Source organism: Palaemon carinicauda, unplaced genomic scaffold (genome assembly GCF_036898095.1).
Source record: "Palaemon carinicauda isolate YSFRI2023 unplaced genomic scaffold, ASM3689809v2 scaffold360, whole genome shotgun sequence".
NCBI lineage: Eukaryota > Metazoa > Arthropoda > Malacostraca > Decapoda > Palaemonidae > Palaemon > Palaemon carinicauda.
Window position 1 is genome coordinate 19,267 of NW_027171281.1, and position 27,810 is coordinate 47,076.

At 43.1% G+C, this 27,810-nt stretch overlaps 1 protein-coding gene across 1 annotated transcript in view; it reads left to right on the forward strand.

Annotated features, from left to right (window-relative positions):
• The first annotated feature begins 14,773 nt into the window (after positions 1 to 14,773).
• Positions 14,774 to 27,810, forward strand: part of LOC137636705 (DNA polymerase epsilon subunit 4-like) — a 62,984-nt gene continuing 49,947 nt past the window's right edge. The window contains exon 1 of the mRNA XM_068369083.1: positions 14,774 to 15,432. Coding sequence (XP_068225184.1) covers positions 15,241 to 15,432 — 192 coding nt within the window. The 5' untranslated portion in view covers positions 14,774 to 15,240. The remainder of the gene's footprint in view (positions 15,433 to 27,810) is intronic.

A 27,810-nucleotide genomic window follows, 5' to 3' on the forward strand; every position in this document is an offset into this window, starting at 1 on the left:
ATCTTCCGCTGATACTTCGCTAATGGTGTTGGTTGCGGCGAGCTTTGAGGCTCTAGCCACATCAAAGAAATGCTGCGCTCTCCTGATGAGGTCGTTTGTTTCCAGCTGGTGGGGTTGCAGGAGTTGGATCCTGACTTCTGGTGGAAGGTGACGTAGGAAGATTTCTCGGTCTGGGTCGATCTTCCTTCTGTTTCCGTCTGCATCTCGGTTGGGGAGGAAAATTAAATTCTGCAATTTTTCCAAGGCTTCTGTCGGAGATTGATCCCCGAGGGGTTGCTGCATTAGGTCAAAGATTTTGTGGGCACGCTGAGGTACGGTTGCAGAGTAGAGCTCTATAAGCTTTGCCCGAACTTCTGTGTATGATGGACGACCTGCCCGGGACTCGATCCATTGTGCCAACCTGTCAAAACCGTCTTCTGGTAGCGTTGACGGTATGAGGTTGGCAAGGTCAGTCTCCCGGGTGAGTCCCGCGATGCGAAATTGAACGTCTGCCTGGGTCAGCCATGCTGATACGTTTTTGTGTGAGAATAGCGGGAGCTTGATGTTCGCCAGGTTGGCGTGTTGTTCAGCAGGCAAGGTTGCGGGTGGGTTGGATACGGTGGCCATGTCGGCCGCAAAACTGGTAAACTCATTGGTAGGCATCGGAAATTTTTTCGCCAAAACGCTCGTTAGAGCACCATATTTAGTCCGTTAATGGTGATCTCATTGTACCTCACGATCCAAAACACTCAAGCGAGCGCTGTTTTAAGTCTGCTAAGGGAAAAGAGTGTCTAAGGGCATTTCTGCTCCGGGATCACCAGTTGTGAGGGTACAGAGAGACAGTTTCCTACACTGATAATTTATTGACGAGAGAGTCGGACAACATAGAGACGTGCAGACGTATAAGTAGCACGGAAAAATGCCTAAGGCGGATTAGCCAGGCTTAGGTTTAAATTTGTGTTTCTTTTGGTACAAAAATCATGGAATAATAATCTTAATATAAAATGTACATATTTGTTATTACATCAGAAGAAAGAGTGGAGAATTCCGCGTTTACTGATACAGAACAAAATATCTTGAATTTAAAACAAATGCGTGAAATACATACAAAGGGTTTATAGACATAAAAACACACTTGTTGGAAGGTGTCTGTACAAGTAGTTCAGTGACTTTGAGGTGTCTTCTGTTCTTTATCGACGGATGCCCACTACCATCTAGTCCTATGATGTACTGTCTATGAGGTCGTTGCTCGACTATGATTCCCAGCCTGTGCCAGGCCTTGGTCATCTGGTTCTGAACCCTAACATGCATGCCTGGCTGTAGGGGCGTTAGCCTCCTGTCACTGCCGCTTTCAATTATCTCCTTTTTCTCTGCTACCTGAAGTTCTCTTTATCTAACGGATTTTCTCCAGTGTTGGTCTATCATATAGTTGAGTTTTGTGGTCGGTACACCATCGTGTAGCTGTCTCCCAGTTGCCAATTGTGCCGGAGATTTACTTATACCCCTTAAGGGCGTGTTCAGGTATTGTAGCATGGCAAATGATACCTTGTCGTTATCGAGGCTTCCAGTCCTGCTGATACTTGTTCTAATTATCCTTTTTGCGGACTTAACTGCGGCCTCGGCTCTCCCATTTGACTGCGGGTAGTGGGCCGATGATAGGCGTATGTCAGCTCTCCATCTCCTGCAGAAGGTCATCATCTCTTCACTCACCAGGTTGGTGCCGCCGTCGGTAGACGATTGTTCAGGTGCTCTCCATAGAGTTAAGTAATGCCTAAATTTTGCCATGACCTTTGCAGATGAGGTGCCATTAGGGAAATGGGCTATTTCTAGCCAGCCTGTAAGCCTGTCACATTATGCCATATACAGTTTTCCTTCAAGCTGAAACAGGTCCATGACAGTCTGTTGAAATGGATACTCTGGGGCAGGGGTCATTTTCATGACTTCAGCAGGGAGTGATGGTGAGTGGGCGTCGCACGATGTACACTGTGAGCGATGATGCTGGAGGTCACCCTCGATGCCCGGCCTATAGACCGAATGTCTCGCTCTTCTCAACATTGTATCTAGGCCTTGATGTCCAGCATGGAGCTTGGTGGTTATGTGATGGCGGAGCCCTTCGGGAATGACAAGGCTGATGCAGTTGTCGTTGAAGCAGTATGTGACCAGGTTGCCAGATATAGAGATACGTTCTCTGATGCAGTAGAAGGGCCTCTAACATGCAATTTCTTGAGATTTCTTTGGGTTCCAGTCCCCTGCAGTCACTCGAGCAACTAGTAGCTGATATGCTGGGTCATCCAGGGCTGCCTCTTCAACAGTTTTCTCGTCTTTGGTGCACTGCTCCTGTAGGTTTTCCGTGATTGCTGACCCCTTAGCAATCGTTAATTCTTCGTTGAAGCTCACATCCTGTCTATCTGTCATCGTCCTCAGGGCAGGAAATCGAGAGAGGAAGTCAGCAGCATGATTTCTCTTGCCTGGTAGGTATTTAACGTTGAAATTGTACAATAATGTTTTCTCCTTTAACCTAGATAGTCTGGGGTTGGTGATATCGCCGGGACTTCTATTGCCTAGTAACTTGACTAAAGGGCAGTGGTCCGTAACAATGGTTAAGTACGGGCAGCCCAATATGAATAATCGTGCCTTTTTTAAGCACCAGGCTACCGCAAGGGCTTCCCACTCCACAGCTGCATACCCAGACTCGGCGGGCGTGAGGAAACGACTGCCACACAGAGCTATTTTACCACCATCTCTACAACAGAAGGGGGTTTTGACGGAGGTACAACTGCAATATTGTTGGAGGATGACGAAGCCCATACCTTCCTTACTCCAGTCAGTGACTGCAACAATCGGCCACAGTTTGTCGTAGTAGGTGAGGCCATCCTTGGCCAACTTGCAGATGATGTCTTGCACTTGACGAAACTTCTCCTAAAGGTGCTCATCCCAATAGACCTGTTTGCCTGAGGGCTTCTTCAGTAGGTCTCTAAAGTGGAACATAATGGGCGCTGTTGTAAGGAAGGGGGCCAGCTGATTGATAAAACCATACCATGACCGGATGTCAGATATTGTGGGCTTTTGGGGCATAGAAAAACTTTTGATGGCAGATAAATAATCTTCTGAAGGCTTGTAGAGTCCCAACCGACGTCGAACCTGACGAATTCCACTTTTTTCTTGCAGAACTTGAATTTTTCTGGTTTCAAAGTGATGCCTTTATATACACAGACTGCCAGGAAGTCATACACATGCCAAAAGACGCCTTCTACGCTCTAACCATAAAGTGTGTCCTCCACAGACTTAAACTTCCTGGGTACCTCCTCAATGGCATCATCGAAACGGTGTGTATATGCGTTGGAGGCAGAACAATGTCCCATTGGTGTCCTTTGGTATTGGTACCTGCCCCAAGGTGTGATGAATGGGGTTAGCAGTATGCTTTCCTTGTCCAGCTCTACCTGGTGAAAACCCCAATAGGCATCGGCCACAGTCTTGTATGAGCAAAGGGGAATGCTAGATACCATATCGAAGGGCATAGGGTATGGTGTGTCTCTCTTCTACAACTAGCATTAAGTTTTTGATAGTCAACAGTATGCCTTGGTTGTCCTGATTTCTTGGCCACAACCATCATACGTGAACACCATTCTGTGGGCTCTCCAGTGGGAGCTCTTTGTAAGACCCCTCTCTTGACGTCCTCCTCCAACTGGACTTTCACCTCCTTTTCCCAGTGCTTAGGTACTGACGCAGGTGTGTGGCAGGCGTAAGGAACTGCGTCAGGTAATAAGTGAATACGGTGGGGTTCCCCATCCATTACCGGGAGGGGTTCTCTCTCATTGTTGAAAGTCGTACTTGAAAAATTGGCTAATAACCAGTTTTCTAATCTGATAATATTCTCCTCTCTAGGGGGAACCGGAATGGCCGACAGTCTTGCAGGTTGATCGGTTGCTTTAGCTAAAGTATGGGTTGCACTTGCTGCTGTGGGGACAGAGTCTGTGAAGGGGGCGTGGTTTGGAAACGTTTCTGGCACAAGAACAAGTTTCTTGCAAGTATCTAGGGATAAATGAAAATCAATGGAGGACTTTACAAAGTATACTTCCTGGGTTGTGTGCCTTACCTTGTATTCTACTGTATGGTACAAGAGGTCAACCCTAAACACTTCAGATGCAGGTTGGCAAAGTCTCGCAATCCGTCCTTCAGTCTCAGCTTATCTAGTTTTATGTTCAACGTCGCAAGAATAGCGGGTCCCGCAACACAAACCTTATCATCAGTGTCTGGCACCACTCGTACACAGGACTGCTCTTCCAAGTTGGCCAAGCAGACACCCACATTCCGCAACCTTGCTTCTACCCCTGTGACAACCGCAATCACTGCACCCGCTATATCCGACTCCACTACTAGACCACGAACATTCTTCCTAGCACTCCGCCCTCTGCAACACTTCTTCAGGTGACCGGTTTTACTGTACCAGTTACATGTCATTTTTCTTGCGGGGCATGAGGTATACCCAGGGGTATGACAAGTACCTCAATTACCACAGGGGTGCTCCTGTCACAATTACTAAGGGCGGCTGCCATCTCCACCTCGTGTTCCTCCTCGAGCCCACCGGCAGCAGCTGCTCTGGGGGAGCTGCTAAGCCATGCCCTATTATGAAGGGCATCGTCACGGGCAGCCTCAAATGCACTGCACATAACTCTGAGGGAGTCGATATCATGAATGTTATTGCATGATTGAAACACTTGCCTTTTGGGCACTTTATCACTTATGCCCACCATGAGCTTACATAAAAGCATATATTCAGATAAATCCTGATTGCAATTAGGACATGTGAATGCACAATCAGTAGCCTTTTTTGTACACTTAATAAAATAATAATTGAAGGACTCACTAGGTTCTTGGGCCAAATATAGAAACTCTAGCTACTGCACTGCTTGATTGGAAGCTTTTACTACCATTTGCTTAATCACATTGAATGCCCCTTCAGTAGACAGGGCACTCCACTGGGCGTCAGTATACCTAAAACCGAGGGCACGTTGCAGTATCGGAACACAATGCATAGTTACAACCAACACTCCATTGAGCGTTTCCAAGACCTCAAGGCTGCAAGGGACACCTCAGCCTCGCACTTTTCCGGAGCCGCTGACGAAGAGATCCTTGGTTGGGGGACATTGCTACCTTAGAGTAACAACGGTGTTATCTCAGCCTGAAGATTCTGAATGGTTTATTGCTGGGGTTGCAACACGTGGTAAACCTGCAGCATGGAAGCCGGTGATATCCTGATGCTGGTTCCAGAGATTCCTGTCCTTGCAATCCTGCCCCATGGGGATGCAAACGAGGGCCATCTCGGAGGTGGTGCCATGCTGTGCCACGGTTATTACTGTAGGTCCTCTTTTTCTTTTCACTCACTGTGCCATGTTGGATCTTAAGCTAGGCAGGATCAGGGAATGATAGTTAGCGTGGTTTTGTATCTTCATTGCAACTATCACAGCAAAGGAAATACAGATAGCCCGTGACATGGACAATGACGTCACATATGTGGGCGGAGCTTAAGCGCTACAAGCAGCCTCATCTTAACACATCTTACAAAAAATAAAAGAATTAGAATAAAGAAGAAAGCTAAGGAGGTGCCGATGGAAAGGCAAATCCCTCCGCCCAGCAACTGAACTGAACTGAACTAAGAAGTAAATGCATTTTGCTAATGAAACTACACCCAGCATGCATACGTTTACTCCTAACTTCTAGGACCTTTCCAATACTCCGGACAACCTACACTGATAATTTATTGACGAAAGAGTCGGACAACATAGAGACGTGCAGACGTATAAGTAGCACGGAAAAATGCCTAAGGCGGATTAGCAGGCTTAGGTTTAAATTTGTGTTTCTTTTGGTACAAAAATCATGGAATAATAATCTTAATATAAAATGTACATATTTGTTATTACATCAGAAGAAAGAGTGGAGAATTTCGCGTTTACTGATACAAAACAAAATATCTTGAATTTAAAACAAATGCGTGAAATACATACAAAGGGTTTATAGACATAAAAACACACTTGTTGGAAGGTGTCTGTACAAGTAGTTCAGTGACTTTGAGGTGTCTTCTGTTCTTTATCGACGGATGCCCACTACCATCTAGTCCTATGATGTACTGTCTATAAGGTCGTTGCTCGACTATGATTCCCAGCCTGTGCCAGGCCTTGGTCATCTGGTTCTGAACCCTAACATGCATGCCTGGCTGTAGGGGCGTTAGCCTCCTGTCACTGCCGCTTTCAATTATCTCCTTTTTCTCTGCTACCTGAAGTTCTCTTTATCTAACGGATTTTCTCCAGTGTTGGTCTATCATATAGTTGAGTTTTGTGGTCGGTACACCATCGTGTAGCTGTCTCCCAGTTACCAATTGTGCCGGAGATTTACTTATACCCCTTAAGGGCGTGTTCAGGTATTGTAGCATGGCAAATGATACCTTGTCGTTATCGAGGCTTCCAGTCCTGCTGATACTTGTTCTAATTATCCTTTTTGCGGACTTAACTGCGGCCTCGGCTCTCCCATTTGACTGCGGGTAGTGGGCCGATGATAGGCGTATGTCAGCTCTCCATCTCCTGCAGAAGGTCATCATCTCTTCACTCACCAGGTTGGTGCCGCCGTCGGTAGACGATTGTTCAGGTGCTCTCCATAGAGTTAAGTAATGCCTAAATTTTGCCATGACCTTTGCAGATGAGGTGCCATTAGGGAAATGGGCTATTTCTAGCCAGCCTGTAAGCCTGTCACATTATGCCATATACAGTTTTCCTTCAAGCTGAAACAGGTCCATGACAGTCTGTTGAAATGGATACTCTGGGGCAGGGGTCATTTTCATGACTTCAGCAGGGAGTGATGGTGAGTGGGCGTCGCACGATGTACACTGTGAGCGATGATGCTGGAGGTCACCCTCGATGCCCGGCCTATAGACCGAATGTCTCGCTCTTCTCAACATTGTATCTAGGCCTTGATGTCCAGCATGGAGCTTGGTGGTTATGTGATGGCGGAGCCCTTCGGGAATGACAAGGCGGATGCAGTTGTCGTTGAAGCAGTATGTGACCAGGTTGCCAGATATAGAGATACGTTCTCTGATGCAGTAGAAGGGCCTCTAACATGCAATTTCTTGAGATTTCTTTGGGTTCCAGTCCCCTGCAGTCACTCGAGCAACTAGTAGCTGATATGCTGGGTCATCCAGGGCTGCCTCTTCAACAGTTTTCTCGTCTTTGGTGCACTGCTCCTGTAGGTTTTCCGTGATTGCTGACACCTTAGCAATCGTTAATTCTTCGTTGAAGCTCACATCCTGTCTATCTGTCATCGTCCTCAGGGCAGGAAATTGAGAGAGGAAGTCAGCAGCATGATTTCTCTTGCCTGGTAGGTATTTAACGTTGAAATTGTACAATAATGTTTTCTCCTTTAACCTAGATAGTCTGGGGTTGGTGATATCGCCGGGACTTCTATTGCCTAGTAACTTGACTAAAGGGCAGTGGTCCGTAACAATGGTTAAGTACGGGCAGCCCAATATGAATAATCGTGCCTTTTTTAAGCACCAGGCTACCGCAAGGGCTTCCCACTCCACAGCTGCATACCCAGACTCGGCGGGCGTGAGGAAACGACTGCCACACAGAGCTATTTTACCACCATCTCTACAACAGAAGGGGGTTTTGACGGAGGTACAACTGCAATATTGTTGGAGGATGACGAAGCCCATACCTTCCTTACTCCAGTCAGTGACTGCAACAATCGGCCACAGTTTGTCGTAGTAGGTGAGGCCATCCTTGGCCAACTTGCAGATGATGTCTTGCACTTGACGAAACTTCTCCTAAAAGTGCTCATCCCAATAGACCTGTTTGCCTGAGGGCTTCTTCAGTAGGTCTCTAAAGTGGAACATAATGGGCGCTGTTGTAAGGAAGGGGGCCAGCTGATTGATAAAACCATACCATGACCGGATGTCAGATATTGTGGGCTTTTGGGGCATAGAAAAACTTTTGATGGCAGATAAATAATCTTCTGAAGGCTTGTAGAGTCCCAACCGACGTCGAACCCGACGAATTCCACTTTTTTCTTGCAGAACTTGAATTTTTCTGGTTTCAAAGTGATGCCTTTATATACACAGACTGCCAGGAAGTCATACACATGCCAAAAGACGCCTTCTACGCTCTAACCATAAAGTGTGTCCTCCACGGACTTAAACTTCCTGGGTACCTCCTCAATGGCATCATCGAAACGGTGTGTATATGCGTTGGAGGCAGAACAATGTCCCATTGGTGTCCTTTGGTATTGGTACCTGCCCCAAGGTGTGATGAATGGGGTTAGCAGTATGCTTTCCTTGTCCAGCTCTACCTGGTGAAAACCCCAATAGGCATCGGCCACAGTCTTGTATGAGCAAAGGGGAATGCTAGATACCATATCGAAGGGCATAGGGGTATGGTGTGTCTCTCTTCTACAACTAGCATTAAGTTTTTGATAGTCAACAGTATGCCTTGGTTGTCCTGATTTCTTGGCCACAACCATCATACGTGAACACCATTCTGTGGGCTCTCCAGTGGGAGCTCTTTGTAAGACCCCTCTCTTGACGTCCTCCTCCAACTGGACTTTCACCTCCTTTTCCCAGTGCTTAGGTACTGACGCAGGTGTGTGGCAGGCGTAAGGAACTGCGTCAGGTAATAAGTGAATACGGTGGGGTTCCCCATCCATTACCGGGAGGGGTTCTCTCTCATTGTTGAAAGTCGTACTTGAAAAATTGGCTAATAACCAGTTTTCTAATCTGATAATATTCTCCTCTCTAGGGGGAACCGGAATGGCCGACAGTCTTGCAGGTTGATCGGTTGCTTTAGCTAAAGTATGGGTTGCACTTGCTGCTGTGGGGACAGAGTCTGTGAAGGGGGCGTGGTTTGGAAACGTTTCTGGCACAAGAACAAGTTTCTTGCAAGTATCTAGGGATAAATGAAAATCAATGGAGGACTTTACAAAGTATACTTCCTGGGTTGTGTGCCTTACCTTGTATTCTACTGTATGGTACAAGAGGTCAACCCTAAACACTTCAGATGCAGGTTGGCAAAGTCTCGCAATCCGTCCTTCAGTCTCAGCTTATCTAGTTTTATGTTCAACGTCGCAAGAATAGCGGGTCCCGCAACACAAACCTTATCATCAGTGTCTGGCACCACTCGTACACAGGACTGCTCTTCCAAGTTGGCCAAGCAGACACCCACATTCCGCAACCTTGCTTCTACCCCTGTGACAACCGCAATCACTGCACCCGCTATATCCGACTCCACTACTAGACCACGAACATTCTTCCTAGCACTCCGCCCTCTGCAACACTTCTTCAGGTGACCGGTTTTACTGTACCAGTTACATGTCATTTTTCTTGCGGGGCATGAGGTATACCCAGGGGTATGACAAGTACCTCAATTACCACAGGGGTGCTCCTGTCACAATTACTAAGGGCGGCTGCCATCTCCACCTCGTGTTCCTCCTTGAGCCCACCGGCAGCAGCTGCTCTGGGGGAGCTGCTAAGCCATGCCCTATTATGAAGGGCATCGTCACGGGCAGCCTCAAATGCACTGCACATAACTCTGAGGGAGTCGATATTATGAATGTTATTGCATGATTGAAACACTTGCCTTTTGGGCACTTTATCACTTATGCCCACCATGAGCTTACATAAAAGCATATATTCAGATAAATCCTGATTGCAATTAGGACATGTGAATGCACAATCAGTAGCCTTTTTTGTACACTTAATAAAATAATAATTGAAGGACTCACTAGGTTCTTGGGCCAAATATAGAAACTCTAGCTACTGCACTGCTTGATTGGAAGCTTTTACTACCATTTGCTTAATCACATTGAATGCCCCTTCAGTAGACAGGGCACTCCACTGGGCGTCAGTATACCTAAAACCGAGGGCACGTTGCAGTATCGGAACACAATGCATAGTTACAACCAACACTCCATTGAGCGTTTCCAAGACCTCAAGGCTGCAGGGGACACCTCAGCCTCGCACTTTTCCGGAGCCGCTGACGAAGAGATCCTTGGTTGGGGGACATTGCTACCTTAGAGTAACAACGGTGTTATCTCAGCCTGAAGATTCTGAATGGTTTATTGCTGGGGTTGCAACACGTGGTAAACCTGCAGCATGGAAGCCGGTGATATCCTGATGCTGGTTCCAGAGATTCCTGTCCTTGCAATCCTGCCCCATGGGGATGCAAACGAGGGCCATCTCGGAGGGGGTGCCATGCTGTGCCACGGTTATTACTGTAGGTCCTCTTTTTCTTTTCACTCACTGTGCCATGTTGGATCTTAAGCTAGGCAGGATCAGGGAATGATAGTTAGCGTGGTTTTGTATCTTCATTGCAACTATCACAGCAAAGGAAATACAGATAGCCCGTGACATGGACAATGACGTCACATATGTGGGCGGAGCTTAAGCGCTACAAGCAGCCTCATCTTAACACATCTTACAAAAAATAAAAGAATTAGAATAAAGAAGAAAGCTAAGGAGGTGCCGATGGAAAGGCAAATCCCTCCGCCCAGCAACTGAACTGAACTGAACTAAGAAGTAAATGCATTTTGCTAATGAAACTACACCCAGCATGCATACGTTTACTCCTAACTTCTAGGACCTTTCCAATACACCGGACAACCTCTTTAGTAGGGGTTTCTAAATCCCCTATTTCTATGTTATTATTTCTAAATTACCTTAACTCATTACAGTTAAAAATATGCTCAGTAGTATCATCTGCCTCCCTACACAACACACAAAGTCTTTCATTATCATTCATATTTATATAATTTTCCTTTAATTCTAGCATATTTAACCTTTTTTCATAACTATTACTGCCTCATTACTGTCAAGTTCTCCTATGCAATCTCTTCTACCATTACTATTCACAACCCTCAGTTTGGTCATTGTGAAGAAATTTTCTTCACTCTGCTTCTTCCTTTTGTATTTTAGGCTCTCTCCTATTACTGTAGTTACCCCTAAACGTTCTCTCATACAATAAGTTTTCTTTATCAAAATATTGGGAAAACTATTTTAAATTCACTAAACTTGTTGACAATAGAGTGCGCATTGTTCGTGACGTCACAGCGTAGAAACGCACAGCAAAAGCGTTACACCGGCGTAAGGTGGTTATTTCCTCAAACTACGTGGGTCGAGATAAATTATTAAACTGGTATTGGATATGATTTCAATACTGCTGACTTGAAAACAGCTTTTATTTCACAGTATCAATTAAGGTTTGTTAATTTTAAGATGTAGGCTATGCCCATCACACCAGCCCATTGCTAATTCCGGCTTTAAATTATCATTTTTTAGCAAGCCAGTATAGGTAGGATTATTGCACGTATATTTCCTTAGAGCAGCAAGATTTCTCTAAGTATTTTGTACAAAATCCTATCTCCTATGCACTCCTTACAACAATACATTGCCCTGTCAAAAAGTCCCAACATGGCACCTCCACTGGGTTACCCTGCTCCCAAGGACCGTCACCTGTTTTGAAAGGTGAAGCCAGGTGAACCCTGGCGTTGGCCCATCCGTTCAGAAGCAGTAGTGTGACCGGTTGACCTACCTGGTCAGTGAATCTCTGCACCTCTGGCTCAACCAGCCCCCCCCCCCCCCCCCAAAAAAAAAAAAAAAAAAAAAAAAAAACTATGGCTGAAGATATGGAAGGTACGAGCCTGGGAGACTCTATCTACTACAAGCAAGGATTCCATGGGTGGGTCAGTCAAGGGTGCATTGTGCAAACTGCAACTATTCGGTCAACAGCCAGTTGAGGACAAGGGCTATCTTCCAAGGAGTGCAGGTACCAACACGTGGCTACTTAGTTTTTCACCCATTTTTAGCTTAGATTAATTTTTACTTAATTTAGGTTTCACTGGCTGTTACACATTTCGGGTTGTGTGTGATGTGATTGTGTGTACAGTTTTTGTATATAATTTTTGCTTTCGAGACTAGCACAGTCTCGGGGTCACCGGGCCACGTGTCCGACCTAATTTCAATTATTAACCATTGCAGAAGACCACGTGTCTATACAGTATTTATCATTTTGCATTTCTTTTATTACATTTTATGTTTTTTTGATATTCAGATGTCCATTTCTTTTTATGTAAATTTGAGTAATAAAGCAAGATTAGGTTAATTAAACCTCGTTGTATATTTACTCCTTCATTTATTTCATTATGCCCATTGTGAATATTTAATCACGTGACAGTATACCCGATATTTTGAAAGGAGTAAATAACTTTTTAAAAAGTGTGTTAGCGAGTGACTTAGTATTGAAGCTATCTGCTTCGAAGGTAAAGATCCATATATTTAACTTTTACTTTGCAATACACCCCTGCTCCCGTCAATTACCTTTGTCTCAATAATTACTTAACGTAAGATTCCTGTCCAGCATCTCACTCTGGTCCCTAGGACGGAGCCGAAACAGAGCCTAAAAGTGTAAATAACCTTAGACCTAACAAAGCTACAGTAGGCCATCAGATTATTTTTATTTCACGTCTGGAGTTCTCCAGCCTCTGGACAAAGTACATAAATTCTCCACAGTCATCTCTGCTTTTCTTTTCTTCTATTCTTTTTTATCTCATTTGCCACTTTACTTTTTATTTCTTTTTTTGAGTTCCTGCTTTTAATACTTTCTTACTTCTTCTATTTCAATATCATATTCATTGCATATTTCTATGATACGTTTTCCCCATATGGTTCTCTTATTTGATCTTCCCTATGTATTTTGTACAAAATCCTGCCTCCATTCTCAGTCTTCACAACAATATATTGCTCTGTCCTAAAGTCCCGATATGGCACCTCCACTGGGTTACTCATGCACCATAACCCTAATTTGTTTGAAAGGTGAAGACAGGTGAACCCACACGACCCGAGGGTCGGGCCATTCGAGCAGGAGCCATAGTTGTGACCGGTTGACTGACCTGGTCAGTGAATCTGCGCACCTACGGCTCACCCGCCCCCCACCCCAACTTGACTCACACCAGGACCTGACGGCTGGAGATAGGGAAGGAGACGAGCCAGGGATACCCTATCCACCACAAGCAAGGATTCCAGGAGTGGGCCAGTCAAGGGTGCAAACTATGCAACTATTCGGTCAACGGTAATTCAATCACCAGCCATTTGAGGGCAAGGGCTGTCTTCTGTAAGGAGTGCAGATAAAATACATGGCCACTAATTCTCCCCCATTTTAGCTTAGACTCATTTTTACTTGATTTAGGTTTAGCTGGCTGTTGTATATTTCGGGCTGTGTGTGGTTAGATTGTATGTAAAGATTTTACATATGATTTTTGCATTCGAGACTAGCACAGTCGTGGGGTCACAGAGTCTAAGCAACCATTTTTCTTATTAATTTGCATTTCTTTTCTATTACATTTTGTTTGATCATTTTACTTGATGTTAAGATGTCCGTTTCTTTAATGTAAATTTATGTAATAAAGCAAGATTAGGTTAATTACACCCAATCGTATTTTTACTCCTTCATTTATTTCATTATGTCATTATGAATATTTAATCTCGGGACAGTATACCCGATATTTTTAAAGGAGTAAGTAACTTAAGAGTAATAAGTGTGTTAGCGAGTGACTTAGAATTGAAGCTATCTGCTTCGAAGGTAAAGATCCATATCTTTAACTTTTACTTCGCACTACATCACTACATCAATTACCATTGTCTCGGCTCTCCCATTTGTACATGATACTGTATCCCATACACTATCATGTACACCTGAACAGTTACACCTGTCAGGTATACCTGATACCTGAGGAGCACACACACTCTTCATGCATACCTGTCAAGTTTGTCAGTTCGCTATGGATTCTCGAGAAGATGAATTGTACTTTCTCTCCTTATTATCTGTAGTTATTGGGAAATGTAAAGAATAGACGGAAGAAACGCAAACAATGGTGTAAGGAATGGCTGCAAAGAAGAAATAAATTTAGCCATATCAATCTCCTTAATGAAATGAGACATGAACCATCTGATTATAACAATTTTCTGCGCATGAGTGAATCTGTGTACAACGAGTTGCTGTCACTTATATCTCCCTTGATTAAAGGAACTCAACTGTAAAATAGATCAAAATTACAAAGCTGTAACCAAAAAAAAAAAAAATAAACTGTTCACATCACATGATTGTTAATAACTGAGAGACCTGTTCAGGTACACCTGATGAAACCGCCACACACACACAAGTTTACTTGCCTGTCAGGCAGAACTGATCGAATTTTTATCAGTTGTCAGGTCGCCTGAGAGTCTAGTTTTTCCCGCCATACACTATCAGCCTGATAGTATCAGGTACACCTGACAGGCGTAACTGTTCAGGCGTACCTGTCAGGTGTACATGATAGTGTATGACCGGCCTCCTCTGTGTCATGCCTGTCTCTGTGTTTACCATTCCTTCCATTTGACATCTTTGTGCTCCTGTTAGTCGATTCTCGAGATTTATTTTGCTCAGCAACTCCTCGACTCTTTGTTATAAAAAAAAAATATCTTTTTTTTATCCTCTTTGGTTGCCCTCAAGTTTTCAACATTCAAACAAAGAAAAATCACACAGGGTCGCCGTTATAAAGGCTAAGTCCTCACCCAACACTAACTTGATTAGATTGGTCCCGGAACCCAAAAGAAAATAATGAAAAAATTAAGATTTATTAAAGGAAATGGCCCTATGCCTTATATCAGAGAAATGTATCTGGATAAGGCATCCCTTGTGATGAAAGCAAGATTAAATATGCTCAACTTAAGAGCAAATTTCAGGGGAAAATATGATGACAATATGTGTGATTTATGCAAAGAGGAAGAAGACACCACCGAACATTTATTTTTATGCCCAAAGTTAGAACAGCTGAAGAATGTAGAAATAAGTTTAGGTATGCTAAAAAATCCTGGCAGGGATCTGGCTGCATTTATAGATAGGGCAATGAATATAAAAGAAGAGTTTAGGAAGCCCAAACTGATTACCACAACAGGTTGCCAAAACTGATGATAGCAAGGTGTTATCCTATCCAATTTCAAAGTATAAGGGAATAAAAGTAAAGATTGTGAACCACATTATATTAATTTATTTAAGGCACAGATGATACAAACTTAATAATAAGAATAAGCTTAGAAGCTTTGCACCTATCTATAAAGAGATAGAGTGCCCGCAAACTTATTTTGCGGAGTGAGCAATAAGGAACCAGGAACCAGGAACCAGGAACCAGGAACTTTTAAGTTAATACACACGTAACAAGTTCCTTTTTTGAAGTTGTTGAGTAATAATGGAAATGGAATCCGAAAGTACTAAGCTGTCATCCGTTGAATCACCCATGGAAACGTCGAGCGATATCGCTGGTGATGGAGAGGAAAGAGGATGTCAACTCCCACTAGCAAGAATTAAAAGGATCATGAAAGCGGACCCCGACCTTCAACTATGCAATCAAGATGCAGTTTTTCTTGTTGCAAAGGCCACGGTAAGATATTGGCAGGGTTTAATACTTTTTTTTCACTAAAAAAATTGTGCTATAGTAATTCTATACCCTTATGTTAATTACGGACCCTATCCGACCCAACCAACTACCAAGGCTTATATCTTTACCCGTGTGCCTTTAAGAGATATTTCGAGGTGTAAGTATGATAGCGGCCACTTGCATTTATGATTACAGCTAACTTAGAATACGGGTAAAGTTTCACTGTATTACAGATTATCATTTTGGACAGAAAATATATGTTTTGCTATAGTACATAATGTGATTTGACTGAATTTGACCTTCATTTCAACTGCAAACAAACAGAACAACCAGTTCCACTAACTTTAAGTAGCCGAACTGGTTGTTGCGGTTGAAATGAAGGTGAAAATGGTTCTCATCATGTATTTATTTTCTTATTTCCTTTCCTCACTGGGCTATTTTTCCCTATTGGAGCCCTTGGGCTTACAGCATCTTGCTTTTCCAACTAGGGTTGTAGCTTGGCTAGTAATGATAATAATAATCATGTCATTTACTACAGGAAAACATATATTTTCAATATTAAACTTAGCCGGTGATTATATAAGCTGCAACTCTGTTGCTCGACAGAAAACTCTACGTTAAAAATCCGCCAGCGATCGCAATGCAGGTAGGGGGTGTACTTCAACAGCGCCATCTGTCGTGCAGGTACTCAGTACTCAATGTAAACACAGAACTCAATTTTCTCTCTGTCGGGCTTCCGGCAAGACCTACTAATTCGCTGTTACTAACTGGATTTGTTTTCACAACTATTTGGTGAAGTACACTATTCTAGTTTTGAGCTTTCGCTATGCAGGTGTTTTATCTTCATCTCAAAACTTGAACTCGTTTTGGATAGATTTAATTATGGTGACAAAGAGAGTATGGACTCTCTTTCACTTTTAAATGGCCGACCCTTCCCTTAGACGGAAGTGTGTTTAGCTTTTTAGTAATTTTGCTTAACACGTTATAGATCTATATATTTTATATCTCTCCGCCTTTATTAGGCCTCTTCGATTAACTTTCCATTTATTATAAACATATAAAAATAAATTTTTATGTTTTGTTTATATGCGACCTTTCCTGATAGTAGGCGGTCCTAACTTGGAACCGAAGTTAATCAACGTTGAGCCCGTTATATCGTTTTTATCCTTTAAAGAATTTAAAACTTTTTAAATTTAATGTTTTATGAAAGAATTTCTTTGATAGTCTTCGTACTGTTTTCAAAGATGAACTAACGTTTAGTTTTTTAGACTACGCAGTTGTTGATGTTCAGGACGTTCAACATGCGCTCTATCGTTACGATAGAGAGAGAGTGTATCACGGTTTCACTTTGCAGTAAGAGTAAATCGATTCTGACGTTTTGTTCATTCTTTCTTAGCTTAAATGTTTTAAATTCTAAATTAAAGGAACTTTTTATTTGGAAAACCTTTCAGTTTTTTCCTTTAGTCAAATAACATGTTTTTTTGACGATATATAATTGGGCTCTTCTCTTAGGTGCGAAATCAAGAGAGAAAGAGAGAGAGAGATAGAGACGGAGGGAGAGAGAGGAGAGAAAACGTTCCGTTCAAGCGGGTAACGTTGTTCTCGTGTTACTCTCGTCCCTAGTCTCTGTACGGGGAGGAAGGTAAAACGTTTCTAGGGTTTTATTCTTGTCCCCAGGCTATGTGCGGTGAGAGATTGTAAACGTAGTTTATTTGAATTAGTGTTTAGTCTCTTTCCCAGCCACTGAATTTTTTATCTTTATATATGTTTTCTGTTTTTTGCTAGTATTAATGAGCTGCATTATATGACTGATTTCGCAATTACTACCTTTTAATGAAGGGTAGAATTGCGTGTTTCAGGTAGAAATCAGTAAAAGTTTCGATTTCAGTGAAATAAGTGCAAAACAGAAAATCGATAAAGTGATATGCGCAAAGTGTTACAGTGTTGCGTCCGAGGGTTCGTCTGTTCGTGCCTGTCGTTCACCTAGTCCGGGACCTCTTGCAAGCTCCCAAGCCCAGGGGAGAAGTAATGTCGAACGACTTATGGGTTCGAGAGGCCTTGATCAACGAACAGACGTTTTTCCCTCCGTGGTTTCGGGCGTATCTACCCAAGATCGCCCCACCCACACAAAGACGAGAGAGCCCATTTATTTCTCGTCTGCGGAAGAGGTTTCTCGTAAGAAACCATGGACCAAGGTCTCGCGGCTTATTAAGCGCAAGTCGGTGCCTTCCGCGCAAGTCCAACGGCCCAGTTGTAGCCACTGGGTCAGTTCGGACTCGCTGCAGTCTTCCGACGACTGCTCACCTCCTAAGAGAGGCAAAGCGGTACCGCATCAGGCAGTCACACCGTCTGTTGCCGCACCTGCTCTTGTAGACCCTAAGTGGTCTTTGCTGCAGACCATGCAGTCTCAGTTAACGTCATTGATGCAGGAGTTTCGTGCGGAGAAGGTTGACACCAACCTCTAGCCTACAACCAACCACGGTTGTGCGTCCTGTGGACGCTGAGGCGACCTTCTGCCGCACTCCAGCTGAGAGAGTCCCGCCACCCATGCGTTCCAGTGTACCCTGCCAGCCGCATGTTGACGTTCAGCGACGCACGGAACCTTCCGTTGACGTTCGCGAGGTACAACAACAGTCTAAGTTGTTTTGTTTTGACGCGGTGCGTCAACCTCCGCATTCTAGAGTTGTTTTGACTGCTCAGTCTAGACAGTCAAAGCAGTCTCGAGTGGACACTGTACGTCCTCACGCACCTGTTGTGGTTGACAGTTCAGTTGTTGACAGTTCACAGACTGTCAAGCAGTTACATGACGTTGCCTTCTGGTCTGCTACTAATGCTACAGTGAGAGACTCACTGAGGTAACCTAGCTTTTATCGGACAAGGTTCCTGCAGATGAGGAAGTTGCTGTTCTCCCTCCTACTGATATTCCCTTGAGGACTCTGTCAGATGGAGAGGAGCCTTAAGCTGCTTAGCCTCCTATGGACTTTAATTAAATCATGATGATTTTTTTTTTAAGGATCTTCGTCCGGATCTTGTAACTGCTGCTCCTCGTTCGCCTAAACGTCAGAACTTACACTAGGCCTAGCTACTTCGAAGCCGTTGTTTTTAAGCTAGTGCTCTCTCGCTCTCCTAGAGAGCGTTACGTTGGCTAGGCGACTGGTTTTTGCACCAGGAGGAGTTTTTAGGGATACAGCCTTTGTTTTCCCTTCTTTTAAACTGGCTTATAGAGCGAGAGTCTGATATGACACGAGAGAAGTTCTCGGCTTGGGAGTTCATGCCTCTGCCCAGATAGACTTCTCAATTCTGGTAGACTCGCCCTGGCGCCTAGCCAGGAGACGCTCCAAGTTGTTTACAGGTCAACTTCTCAGCTTTTGTCAAGCCTTTGAAGTTTTGCTGTACTATTATGTCACACATAACAAGGCTTTCAGGGATGGTAAACGGTTCCGCCTCAGTCGCTAACCCCGTCTGTTGCCACACCTGCTCCCGTAGACCCTAAATGGGCTTTGCTGCAAGCCATGCAGTCCAAGCTTGCGTCCTTGATAGAGGACTTAAATGCGGAGAAGAACCTTCTGGCCAACAACCTTCCAACCGGTCGGTTGTGCGCCCTGTTGACGCTGAGCTAACCTACTCGCGTCTGCCAGTTGAGGTGGTTCCTCCTTCTGGCCAACAACCTTCCAACCGGTCGGTTGTGCGCCCTGTTGACGCTGAAGTAACCTACTGGCGTCTGCCAGTTGAGGTGGTTCCTCCTTCTGGCCAACAACCTTCCAACCGGTCGGTTGTGCTCCCTGTTGACGCTGAGGTAACCTATTCGCGTCTGCCAGTTGAGGTGGTTCCTCCACCGATGCGACCCAGTGTTGGTTGCCAGTCGCACGTTGAAGTTAAGCGACGCTCGGAGGTGGTTGTTGACGTTCAGGACGTTCAACAACCAGCAGAGGTGACTTGTTGTGACGCAGTGCGTCAACCTCAGCAACCCGGTAGGGTGTTGACTGCACAACCCAGACGGTCTAGACACTTTCGGGTTGACGCTGTACTTCCTCGCGCACCCATGGTTGTTGACAGTTCACAGACTGTGCAGCAGTTCCATGATATTGCGTCCGGCTCCGTCACGCATCCACCAGTGCGACCGGATTCAGCGAGTCAGACGTTGCCCACTCCGTTGCCGTTTCCTCATCAGTTTCGGATGAGGAACCCTCTGAGGAGGACGTTGCTGAACAAGTCGATCAGCCCCCAGCCCTGCTATCCATCCAGAAGATGCTGAAGAAGGAACGCTGCTCAGTCAGGCTGTGGATGAGTCTGGTAGGGACACTGTCATCCGTGGATCAATTTGTGTCACTAGGAAGACTACACCTCCGTCCTCTTCTATACCATCTAGCTTTTCACTGGAAAAAGGACAAGACGCTAGAAGCGGTCTCGATCCCGGTTTCCGGAAAGATAAAGTCTTGTCTGACTTGGTGAAAGGACTATATCAACCTTAGAGAGGGTCTTCCCCTGACTGTTCAGACTCCCAACCACGTTCTCTTCTCGGACGCATCGGACGTAGGCTGGGGTGCGACATTAGACGGTCGGGAATGCTCGGGATTATGGAACTCGAGTCAAAGGACAATGCATTTCAACTGCAAGGAGCTACTGGCAGTACGTCTGACCTGGAAAAGCTTCAGGTCTCTCCTTCAAGGCAAAGTGGTGGAGGTGAACTCGGACAACACCACGGCTTTGGCGTACATCTCCAAGCAAGGAGGGACCTACTCTCTGACGTTGTACGAGATCGCAAGGGACCTCCTCACCTGGTCAAAAGGTCTAGACATATCACTAGTAACGAGGTTCATCCAAGGCAACTTGAATGTCATGGCAGATTGTCTCAGTCGGAAGGGACAAATAATTCCAACAGAATGGACCCTCCACAAGGATGTATGCAAGAGACTTTGGGCCACCTGGGGCCAGCCAACCATAGATATCTTCGCAACCTCGATGACCAAGAGGCTCCCAATATTTTGCTCACCAATCCCGGACCCAGCAGCAGTTCATATAGATGCCTTTCTACTAGATTGGTCACATCTAGATCTTTATGCATTCCCTCCGTTCATGATTGTCAACAAGGTACTGCAGAAGTTCACCTCTCACGAAGGGACAAGGTTGACGCTAGTTGCTTCCCTCTGGCCCGCGAGAGTGGTTCACCGAGGTACTTCGATGGCTAGTAGACGTTCCCAGAACACTTCCCCTAAGGGTGGACCTTCTACGTCAGCCACGCGTAAAGAAGGTACACCAAGGCCTCCACGCTCTTCGTCTGACTGCCTTCAGACTATCGAAAGACTCTCGAGAGCTAGAGGCTTTTCGAAGGAGGCAGCCAGAGCGATTGCTAGAGCAAGGAGAACATCCACCCTTAGAGTCTACCAATCGAAGTGGGAAATCTTCCGAAACTGGTGCAAGTCAGTATCCGTATCCTCGACCAGTACCTCTGTAACTCAAATAGCTGACTTCCTCTTATATCTGAGGAAAGAACGATCTCTTTCACCTCCCACTATCAAGGGTTACAGAAGCATGTTGGCATCAGTCTTCCGTCACAGAGGCTTAGATCTTTCCAACAATAAAGATCTACAGGACCTCCTTAAGTCTTTTGAGACCACGAAGGAGCGTCGTTTGGTTACACCTGGTTGGAATTTAGACGTGGTACTAAGATTCCTTATGTCAGACAGGTTCGAACTGCTACAATCAGCCTCCCTGAAAGATCTCACCTTAAAGACTCTTTTCCTGGTATGCTTAGCCACAGCTAAAAGAGTCAGTGAGATTCATGCCTTCAGCAAGAACATCGGATTCTCATCTGAAACGGCTACATGTTCTACAACTTGGTTTTCTAGCCAAAAACGAGCTGCCTTCTCGGCCTTGGCCAATATCGTTCGATATTCCAAACTTATCGTATGGTTGGAAAGGAACTAGAAAGAGTCTTATGTCCTGTAAGAGCTTTTAAGTTCTATTTAAAACGAACTAAACCTTTACGAGGCCCGTCTGAAGCTTTATGGTGTTCAGTTAAGAAACCATCTTTGCCTATGTCAAAGAATGCTTTATCCTATTTTATCAGACTGTTAATACGAGAAGCTCATTCCCATCTGAATGAGGAAGACCAAGCTTTGCTGAAGGTAAGGACACACGAAGTTAGAGCTGTCGCAACTTCCGTGGCCTTTAAACAAAATAGATCTCTGCAAAGTATAATCGACGCAACCTATTGGAAAAGCAAGTCAGTGTTCGCGTCTTTTTATCTTAAGAATGTCCAGTCTCTTTACGAGAACTGCTACACTCTGGGACCATTCGTAGCAACGAGTGCAGTAGTGGGTGAGGGCTCAACCACTACAATTCCCTAATTCCATAACCTTTTTAATCTTTCTCTTGAAATGTTTTATTATTGTTTTTGGGTTGTCCGGAAGGCTAAGAAGCCTTTCGCATCCTACTTGATTTGGCGGGTGGTCAAAGTCATTTCTTGAGAAGCGCCTAGATTAGAGGTTTTGATGAGGTCCTGTTGTATGAGTTGCAACCCTTGATACTTCAGATCCTAGGGGTCGCTCAGCATCCTAAGAGGATCGCGAGGCTCCGTAAGGAAGACGTACTTAAAAAGGCAGAGTAATTGTTCAAGTCGACTTCCTTACCAGGTACTTATTTATTTTATGTTTGTTATTTTGAATAACTGCTAAAATGAAATAAAAAATCCTTAGCTCATAATAATGTAAACAATTATTGCTGGTCTCTACCCACCCCCCTGGGTGTGAATCAGCTTATATAATCACCGGCTAAGTTTGATATTGAAAAATGTTATTTTTATAATAAAATAAATTTTTGAATATACTTACCCGGTGATTATATATTAAAGGACCCTCCCTTCCTCCCCAATAGAGACCCAGTGGACCGAGGAGAAAATTGAGTTCTGTGTTTACATTGAGTACTGAGTACCTGCACGACAGATGGCGCTGTTGAAGTACACCCCCTACCTGCATTGCGATCGCTGGCGGATTTTTAACGTAGAGTTTTCTGTCGAGCAACAGAGTTGCAGCTTATATAATCACCGGGTAAGTATATTCAAAAATTTATTTTATTATAAAAATAACATTTTTCGGTAATTTTGTATATTATTCCATGGTGTGATTTCGCACAAGAAATATATGATTTCCTATAGCAAATAACGTGATTTAACCGATTTTGATGATCATTTCAATCGCAAACAAACAGATCAACCATTTCGGTTAGTTATAAGTTGACGAATTGGTTGATGTTATTACGGATGAAATGAATGAGAAAACCAGTTAAATCACGATATCTACTATAGGAAATCATATATTTCCTGTGCGAAATCACACAATGAAATACAATACAAATGAACCATATAAATATTAACACTGTTGACATATATACTGAGTTAAAATATTTAAACAACAGATGTAGGGGACGATAACATTAGCAACGTTACCCTATGGTTGACAGAACTACCAACGTTGACGAATGGTACACAGTGTTACCAACGACACGATGACATTTCTAGAGATAGAAATGCTAAATATTTCCATACGTAAACTAAATAATTTTCCCATATAACTATTAAACAATAAATAAACAGTACCAAAAGGCCACAGAACCTAACAAACCCACCTAACCTTGCCTAGAAGTACCCCGGTCACAAAACTCATATAATAAGCATTGGGGAATGACTTACTTTGTTTCACAGTACTACCAACGGTGACGAATGGAACACAGAACTACCAACGACACGATGTCATTACTAGTGGCAGAAATGATAAATATTTCCATTCGAATATTAAATAATATTTCCATATAACTGTTACACAATATATAAATAGTACAGAAAGACCACAGAACCTAACAAACCCACCTAACCTTGCCTAGAAGTACCCCGGTCACAAAACACGTATAATGGCTATTGAGGAATGACTTACTTTTATGAAGAAAACGTCGAAGTATTCGGTAACCTGGGAACAGAAACTTCTCCAATCGACACTAGTTTTCGAAGATATGTCGATACCATCCATGAGGGTCTCATGGTCCGAATGTTTATGCAAAAAGTGGATGGCACATAATATTATCTTCCATGGGGGTAGACGACTTTTGTCCAAAAAAGTACCTTTATAGGCAGTAACGGTATAACCACAACGGCGTTTCTTCTTAGTTTTACGAATAATGGATTCAGAATAGCAATAAAACACGTGAATGTCTTGCCTATAAGATAAAACAGAACGGCACTAGGGGCACTTTAAACCCTGAGGAATAACGGTGTGAGATTTAAGAAAAAAATCACCATGGAATTGAGCCACTGCTTTTAGGTACGGAATACTGCAGCCGCTACAAGTTTCTATAACTTGCTCCATCGCAAAATACGAAAAAAGAAACCGCACTTGAAATGCAGAACACCTCACCAGGTCAAAGGTTACAACTGGAAAGGCATTGGAACAAAGGGTATGAAAAGACCGCTAATAGGGATAAAGGAAGTGGGGGGGTAGGGAGATATCTGCTTAGGCCTAGGGTGGTGATTGGTTAAGGGAAAAACAAAGAACTCTAGCGGGTAAACATGAATGAACTAGATACGGAAACTAGACCAGAGAAAGGATTTATAAGACACAGAGGAGAGAAAAAGAAATAACCAACAAAAATAAATAAAAACAATATAGGAAGGTAAAATGGAATGAACGGTAAATAACTGGATAAAAAAACTAGTCCAGAGTAAGTATTTATGTGCAACCAGGAAGAGATAAAGAAATAACCAAACAAATAAACCCAATATAGGAAGGTAAAATGGAATGAATGATAAATAATATTGAATGGGAATATAAAATGAGAAAATAACACGGTAATAAAAAGAGTAATTGGGGAGAGGAAACTCCTGCGCAGGGGGGGGATATATGCGCAGGTCGGAAACTGGTGGGAACGAACGTACATACAAATGGGAAAGGAAATAACCAAACAAATAAACCCAATATAGGAAGGTAAAATGGAATGTATGATAAATAATATTGAATGGGAATATAAAATGAGAAAATAATACGGTAATAAAAAGAGTAATTTGGGAGAGAAACTCCTGCGCAGGGGGGTTATATATGCGCAGGTCGGAAACTGGTGCGAACGAACGAACGTACAAATGGGTGCTAATGTTAGCAAGGAATGCTAACATTTGATCTACATCAGGTATGGAATGCTAACATTTAAACTACATCAGGCGTTGGCAGCACTGGTTACTGTATTACTACAAGAAATAACCTTTGAAACGGCTCCTCCCAAATATATCCAGTTATACTGTTTTGTATTTTCCTACGGTTATAATAAATACAAGAAGGAAATGTATAGAGAAGAAAAGGACTGATTTACGGTTATATATCGGTTCCCCAGTATGTTTTCCCCACCCAAAACCCCGAGTTCCCACTGGGGGTCCCCCATTATCGGAGGATATAGATGTATATATATTTCTGAAACTATTAATTTGCGACGGGAACGAGTGTTATTTTCGAAGGGAGCATAATTTTTCCTATAAGAAAAAGTAGTTGGAATCCTAGGTTACATTGCCATGTAATAAACTACAATGAAACCATATTTTCTGTTAAAATTTTTAAATATAATGGGTATTGTTCCAATTCGGGCTCACTTCACTCACAAGTACTGGCAAACTGTAATGTTGAGCTGTGCTAGCGTAACATTAGCATGTTATGCTAACATTAGCAATGTTCCGCTTCCGCCAACATTAGCAATGTTCCGTTTCCGCCAGTATTAGCAATGTTCCGCTTCCGCTAATATTAGCAATGTTCCGCTTCCGCTAACATTAGCAATGTTATGATAATTACGTTAATATTAGCAACACTAAGTATAATGGTTCTTGTTTTGCCCTCGGCTCGCTCTGCTCGCATGAAAATAAAACATCAAGCTCGTATGTACTGGCAAGCGGTAATGTTGAGCTGCGCACGCTAAAACACTAGTAAAACTAACACATTAAAATTAAAGAAATTAATGACTTACTTCTATGACTGGGACGATGAAACTTGTGGGTCACCGGGGTGTTGTGACTGTGACGTCTTAACTTCTGTATATCCACATCGCTGTTTCTTCTTTGTCTTAGCTATCTTAATCGTTAGGCTATTACATTGTGAGATTTAAGAAAATTATCAACATTGGATGACGTATCAAAGAATTCACCGAAAAGCTCTTAAGAATGGAATACTGCAGTCGTTAAAAGTTTCTATAAATTCCATCGTAAAATTCACAAAAAGACCTCACTTGAACTAACAAAGACATGACATGGACAAAGGTTTCCACGGAAAAGGGTTTGTTGGAAGGTGGGGGTTTGGAAATATTAACTCCCCTGTGCAAACTTTCCATACGTATGGGTTCGTGATTGGTTAACGGAAAAACAACGGAGTCCAGAGAGTAAACATGAATGAACCAGAATGAGAAACTTGTACAGAGCAAGCATTTATGTGAAATCGGGGCGTGACAAGGTAATAACAAAATGTATAAAGGAATAATAGCAAGATAAAATGGAGTGTATAATAAATAATATTTAATGGGAATATAAAATGAGGGGATTTTATAAGATATTGGATAATAAAACGTGTAATTCAAGGGTCAAATGTTTTATGTATACGTGGGTATTACATAAAAGGAATGGTATAGCTGTACTGGATCAAGTAAAATACTTGAATAAATCGGGTGAAGTCGTATATTTGAATGTGGCGGGTAAAATGAAGTAGAAAATGGGGAGGGGTTATAAGAGAAGAAGTAATCCTATTGGTGGAGGCAGAGTTTATGAGCAGGTGGGAGGAGTTTATGCGCAGAAGTTCGAAAAATGCTATTTACAAACGAATGAACGTGAGCGACTACAACGTACCAGTAGAATGTCAACAAATAAATGTAAAATATACCGTTAGTATAGGATATAGATAATTAGCTTATTTTTTTCATCGGTTTACTATGCATCCAAGAAGGTAATGTGTAGAGAAGAAAAGGCTTGCTTTACCGTTGTATACCGTTTCCCCAGAATGATTTCCCCATGGAAAAACCCCGAGTTCCCACTGGGGGTCCTCCATTATTGGCGGATATAGATGTATATTTCTGAAACTATTCATTTGCGACAGGAACGAGTGTCATTTTCGAAGTGAGTGGACCTTTTTCTATAAAAAAAAGTAGTTATTTCCCTAGGTTATATTACCCTGTAATACAGTACAATGATACCAAAATGCGGCAGTGTAAGTGGGGTCATAGGGGGCCGTTAGCCCCCCCCCCCCCCCGTTAGGTAAGTAGGTAAGGACACGGCTTGTAGGTTAGGTTAGGGGGGAAAGTTGAGGGTAGTTAATGTCCATTTTTAATCCAAAAGGGAGGAACTGGCCTCTGACATACAAAGACTAAGATATTTCTATGTACAATGAGCAAACCAGTCGGTCAAGGTTAGTGTACTTAGCAAGTAGAGGTGGTACAGTGCTAAGCGACCTCCCCCACCACATCATCCCGATCAGTAATTGTGAATGATCCGATGTAGGGTTTTCCGGGACATGTCCCAGTTATGATAATTTTGTCCCATGATCGGCATTGACTCTTCTGGAACACCCTTATTGTCCTGATTTTAGTTCATCATGACATATACTTTTACTTCCTTATAATGGTTCTCGGTTGAAATTTTGGGTAAAAATATACTTTAATTACCTGTAAAACTGGAATTTGCAAAAAAATGGATCCATAAGGATATTACTGTACATATAGTAAAACACGGGGCAAACTTTATTAATAAGAAAATTAATGTATATATAGGAAGACTCCTGTTAATAAATATATGATACTTTAATTTCTTGCCAAATACAGAAACCATATATTTTTCCTACTCGTTATCGTTATCTTGTGTTTTATGCATTTGTGACCATGGTTATTGGGACAAACCACCTGTACATGAGTTTTTGGACCCCGTTATATAAAGACAATTATGGGGGACCCCAGTGGGAAACCGAGGTTTTTTTGGGTGGGGAAATGTCATAAACGGGTGATTTGTAGCAACAATAATGGTCAGAAATGCATGATAAACATAACAACAAGTTGGAAAAATATATAGTTCATGTAAGTGGCTGAAAACAGGCCATAACGTGATTTTTTAAATATTTAAACTTACCCGCTGGTTATATAGAATAGCTTTATTCTTCTGTCCGACAGAAAGTCAAAACTCGCGACAATCGCACAGATATGCCAGGTATACACTAGCGCCACCACGTAGTTAGGTCGAACCATCCCCCCTAGTATCAGATTTTTTCTGTCGCCATAGTGGCTACATAGGAATGGAATTTACTCGTGTTTAACCTGGATTTTAGCCCTACCTTGGTGATGTACTCTTGTTAAGATTTTGAACAATCGCTTATAAGG